This window comes from Triticum aestivum, chromosome 1A (assembly GCF_018294505.1).
Source record: "Triticum aestivum cultivar Chinese Spring chromosome 1A, IWGSC CS RefSeq v2.1, whole genome shotgun sequence".
NCBI lineage: Eukaryota > Viridiplantae > Streptophyta > Magnoliopsida > Poales > Poaceae > Triticum > Triticum aestivum.
The window spans coordinates 578,156,370-578,161,884 of NC_057794.1; the positions used below are offsets into that span (position 1 = coordinate 578,156,370).

Here is a 5,515-nt window from a genome sequence, read left to right on the forward strand (position 1 = left end):
CCCGTGGCCGTTCGATCGCGCGAGCGATCGCTCCCAGATCCGCCAGGTGACGAGCCGACCACTACCAACCACCACTTCACTTCTCTCCCATAGAAAAAGACTGGATTTGTTGTTTGTGCAAATATAAACATATAATTGTGCAGCTAAACTTGTATCCAAAGCCAACTTTTGCTGCAAATTTGTGCAGCAAAGAAGATGAAATTCTATTTCCTGTATTAAAAGTATTAAAAACGAGACTAGAAAAAGCACAAGAACAGTATTAAAAACGAGCATACAAGTAGTCTTGTCTCACACAAATTGCAATAGGGGGAATATGTTCTATAGGATGTATTATATACTAAAAATGAAACAGAAAAGAAGATGAAATTCTATTTCCTGTCATCAGAAAACGGTGTCAAAAGTGATCACATTCCGACGTGATCACCTAAGGTTTTGCAAACAAAAGCTGCCGAAGGTGATTAGTTAACACTGCATATAAAATATTTGTTCTTCTTCAGAAAAAACTGGATAAAAAAGGTTGATGATGCCAACTTGATATTATGTTAGTTATGCAACTACAAAATGCAGAGGATGCCAACTAAAAGTAGTTACTCTTGTGCAACTAGAAAGGCTGAGGATGTCAACTAGTTAGGTGTTATTGTGTAACTAGAAAATGCTCAAGATGCCAACTAATTAAATACTCCTGTGCAACTAGAAGGCTGAGGGTGCCAAGTCATTTGATACTCTTGGGCAACCCTCAAAAATTTGAAGATGGGACTAAAAAATAGCTACTCTTGTGGCTGAGGATGTTAATTAATTGGATACAGTTTGTGCAAGTAGAAATGATGAGTATGCCAACTAATTGAATACTCCTGTGCAACTATAAATCTTCAAATAAGCAGGCCTATTAATCTCCTTCCCAACTGTAGATCAAATAAGCAAGCCTACTGCATCAAAGCTACTTCAAATCAGTGCAAATCCACACTAGTGTAATTCAAGTTTACTGCAAATCTGCACACTGGAGTAATTCAGATTTACTACAACTACTCTAAATCACTGCAAATCAGTGCTATTGCTACTGCTACCTCCAAATCAGTGCAAGGGGCTGAACTGAATGTACTCCATGCTTTAATCCATGAAAGAAAGGGGTTGAATTGAACCAGAGGAGGAAGAGTACCTTTGGCGGCGTCGCCGTCGCCATGGATATGACCGCCGACTCCGCGGCTCAGGCGCCGCTCCACATCAAGCGTCGTTGCGTCGCCGAGGTAGCTTCAATACTTGAGATGCGGCTCCAGATCCTCCCGCTCGGGCTCCACCTCCTCCCGCCGTCGTCTTCACGCCCGCGCCGGCGCTGCTCGGGCTCCGCTTCAGCGACTCCTCACGCCTATCCACAAGCAGATCGAGGACCAGCGCATGTGGATCCAGCTCCTCCTCGCCCAGCAGCGCATCGCCGGCGAATAAAAATGGCAGCTTTGTGTGAACCAGGGTGGTGGGGAGCAGTGAGCGGCGGTGCGGAGCAAGATGCCGGCGAGAGGGAGAGAGAGGGCGCATCAACGGGGAGAGAGCGGCGTCGCGCGCGAGAGAGAGAGGCGACTGGTGGCCGGCGTCGCGCAAGAGAGAGAGAGAGAGGCGAGCGGGGGCGTCGTGCAAGAGAGAGAGAGATCGGGGGCGAGTGGGGAGCGAGTGGTCGGTGGCGTCGGGCGAGGAAGAGGGGAACGTGTCGGCGGAGGGGTAGAATGGGAAACTCGGGGAAAATCGTAGCCTACGAAAGTTGGACGCGTGCGGCGATTCAGGGCGGGATCGAGCGGCCAGGAGCCGCCCGCTCGTTCCGTCTAAATGGTGCGCGTGCACTTTTTAGATTTTAGGTAAAAAAAAGGGGGAACTCTTACGATCACCCGGCGGATCGCAGCTTCTATGTCCGGCACCTCCCCTGCCTTACACATGTCTTAGTGAGAGCCCACATACCGTCTTTGTAAAACGCGCTTCTACAACAGGAGCTATGTTTCTGAAACATATGTAGTGTTGCAATGGTCTATGATAGGTCTTTTTTTAAACGAAATTTGTCTTGCGATTTTTTTCTGCAACAAGACCTCGGTTGCAAAAAATGCAACACGACCTGCAGAAATAATTCTGCAACAAGACCGGTGTTGCAATAATGAAGGCACGTTTGAGCGCTCGATGCGACACAGATCTGATCAGCCGGCGGACGCGTAGCGCATCCAAAAAAAAGATACGTGACAGCCAAATATGATAGACATCATGGATTCCTCGCGCGATCATTATGGCCCGCGGTAATCTGCCGCCATTTTCAGCCGTTGACCGTGCCGGATACGAACTCCCCTCCGAGTCGGCGTCGGCGGCTGATCCGCCGGCCTTTATGTACAGAAGAAGAAGCAGCATCGAATCCTCCCTCCCGTCTCCGTGCCGCCATGAAGCGAACGTTGGACGCCGCGGAGCCGAGCCCGGTGTTCCTCTCCCGCGAAAAACGCCAGCGCCTCGCCCTCGAGCGCCGCCAGGCCGCCGTCGCCGACCAGCGTCGCTCCGAGCTCCCCACTCCGCCGCCTCCCCCTCACGATCCCCCCTTTTCGTGCCGACATTACCCGGACCGGCACCGTGACCGCCGCGGCAGAGATCAGGACAGGGACGGCAGGGAGAAAGATCGGGCGGAGAGGGCGCGGGAGAAGGAGCTCGAGGCGATCAGGGAGCAGTACCTCGGGGGGTCCAAGGACAAGAAGCCCAAGACGGTCGCCAAGCCGCGGGACAGGTTCCGCTTCGACTGGGCGAGCACGGACGACACCAGCCGCGTCGACGCCGTCAACAACCAGCCTCCGCACGGCGCCCTGCTGCTCTACGGCCGCGGCTTCCTCGCCGGCATCGACCGGCGCGAGCAGAAGAAGGCCGCAGCGGCCGCGCTCCACAAGGACGCCGCGGCGACGTACGACGCCCTGGACATGCGCGTGGACAGGCACTGGACGGACAAGCGCGCCGAGGAGATGACGGAGCGCGACTGGCGGATCCTCCGCGAGGACTTCGGCATCTCCTACAGGGGCTCCCGCGTGCCACGGCCCATGCGGAGCTGGGCGGAGAGCGGGCTCGGCGCCGAGCTGCTCCGCAACGTCGACAGGGCCGGGTACAGAAAGCCCACGCCGATCCAGATGGCCGCCGTGCCGCTCGGCCTCCAGCGTCGCGATGTCATCGGCGTTGCTCAGACTGGCTCAGGCAAGACCGCTGCCTTCGTGCTCCCCATGCTGGCATACATCGCCCGCATGCCGCTGCCGACCAGCCACAGCGAGGCGGACGAGGGCCCGTACGCGCTTGTCCTGGCGCCGACCCGGGAGCTCGCGCAGCAGATCGAGAGGGAGACGGTGAAGCTTGCGGCGTGCCTAGGCATCAGGGTGGTGTCCATTGTCGGTGGCAAGTCGGACGGCCAGTCGACCATCCAGAAGCAGGCCAGCATGCTCGAGCGGGGGTGCGAGGTCATCGTCGCGACGCCCGGCCGGCTCCTCGACTGCCTGGAGAGCAGGTACGCCGTGCTCAACCGGTGTAGCTACGTCGTGCTCGACGAGGCCGACAGGATGATCGACATGGGCTTCGAGCCCCAGGTTGTCGGTGTGCTCGACGCAATGCCGTCGAGCCACCTGAAGCCAGAGAACGCGGACGAGGAACTGGATGAGGCGAGGACTTACAGGACGACCCACATGTTTAGCGCCACCATGCCGCCGGCCGTGGAGCGGCTCGCCAGGAAGTACCTCCGGAACCCGGTGGTCGTCACGGTCGGCTCTGCCGGCAAGGCCGCGGACCTCGTCACCCAGAACGTGGTCATGGTGAAGGTCCAAGAAAAGATGCCACGGCTCAAGAGGATACTCGCCGACCTCGGGAAGGACAGGACGGCCATTGTGTTCTGCAACACCAAGAATTCCGTGGAGAAGCTCACCCATGACGTGGAAAACGCAGGGTTGTGCCGGGTCACGGCGCTGCACGGAGGGAAGTCGCAGGACGAGAGGATGGCCAGCCTCGACGGGTTCAGGAAGGGCAGGTTCAACGTCCTCGTGGCCACTGACCTTGCCGCCCGCGGCATCGATGTCCCGGAGGTCGCCCATGTGATCAACTACGAGATGCCTAGCTCGATCGATCTGTACACGCATCGTATCGGGAGAACCGGGCGTGCAGGAAAGAAGGGGCTCTCGACATCGTTTTTGACTCTGGAGGACACTGACATTTTCTTCGATCTTAGGCAGATGCTTGTGCAGAGCAATAGTCCCGTGCCGCCGGAGCTTGCCAGGCATGAGACGTCCAAGTTCAAGCCAGGGTCTCTTCCTGGTAGACCTCCGAGAAGAAATGGCACCGTCCATGCATACCACTGACGGATGAGATTACCCGCGCGAAAGGAACCGAAGGTGCTTCGCCGTAATGAGATTGAATTTCTGCTAGAATGTGAGGGGTAAGATGAGGTGCAAACATTGCACTAACCATTTGAACCATTTGAACCATTTTATTGTCATTTTTTCTGTTGTAAAACGAACATTTGGTTTGACGCAACTTCAGTGTATTTTGGTGGTTGATTTATGCAGGGTTCATCTGATGTATATGATCTTCATTCCGGTCAACATTATATTGTAGTCCTATGAGGTGACTAAACTTTCTTAATAGTTTTTTGTATGCACTTCGGTACTCTATTTTGCAGCTTTTCGCATTCTAAGATTTCGTCAAAAGAAAGGGAGCCAAAAAATATCACAATTACTAAGACAAAAATATCTCAAATGTTTTAACTTTATCTTAATCATCGTGCTAATACTGTAATCTACTACTCATACGGGACAATTCGCACAGAGGAGGAGACGACGCCCATGGCCGCCGCCAGATATACGCAAGAACTCGGGTGAGGACTGAGGAGTACCCCTCCACAAATTTCGATCCAATTTTTTTTTTGTTGCGCTCAGTTTGTGGGAGTACGCACTACTGCTGGTGATTTACTGATTTCAGCAGAGACGGTAATGGTGCTGGCTTCCGGCCGCATCTTCCTCTACTCTGAATTTTTGGACAATCACCACAACCTCCTGGCTGCTAAGTACTCCCTCCGTCTCGAAATAAGTGTCTCTCTTACACTTATTTCGGGACGGAGGGAGTATATGCGTGAATCTTGAGCTTTGTGTGCCCTGCCGACTGAAATGAGAAGAGGTGTGCACCGATGGACACAATAATGCCATCAGGTACTCATGTTCTCCATACAGGTCGGAAGGAGGAGGGATCGTAGTCATGATTCACGTGGGATGTATGCATAAGTTGCCTCTCAGTTAACAGTTCTGCATCTCTGACGCCTCTGTTGCATAGTAGATGTTTTTTCTTCTTCTTTTTCTTCATTTTTTTGAGGTTTTTCTCTTCATGATCTCCACGGATGGCCGGGTGGTCACGAAAGGAAGGAAATCTTCTCGCCCGCGCCATGTCGGTGGGCTTTTGGGCTTTATTTACGCGTACATGCAACGGAACAGAATGAGCCCAAAATAAATTTATTTGCCCCAGCGCCTCCGGCCGGCTC

The 5,515-nt window shown here is 53.7% G+C and overlaps 1 protein-coding gene across 1 annotated transcript; it reads left to right on the forward strand.

Annotated features, from left to right (window-relative positions):
* The first annotated feature begins 1,575 nt into the window (after positions 1–1,575).
* LOC123069366 (DEAD-box ATP-dependent RNA helicase 21-like) lies at positions 1,576–5,023 on the forward strand. The gene is made up of 3 exons (XM_044492219.1): positions 1,576–4,420; positions 4,551–4,608; positions 4,810–5,023. Exon 1 carries the CDS (start codon positions 2,409–2,411, stop codon positions 4,341–4,343), a length of 1,935 nt encoding a protein of 644 aa, XP_044348154.1. The 5' UTR covers positions 1,576–2,408; the 3' UTR covers positions 4,344–4,420; positions 4,551–4,608; positions 4,810–5,023.
* Positions 5,024–5,515: the final 492 nt, after the last annotated feature.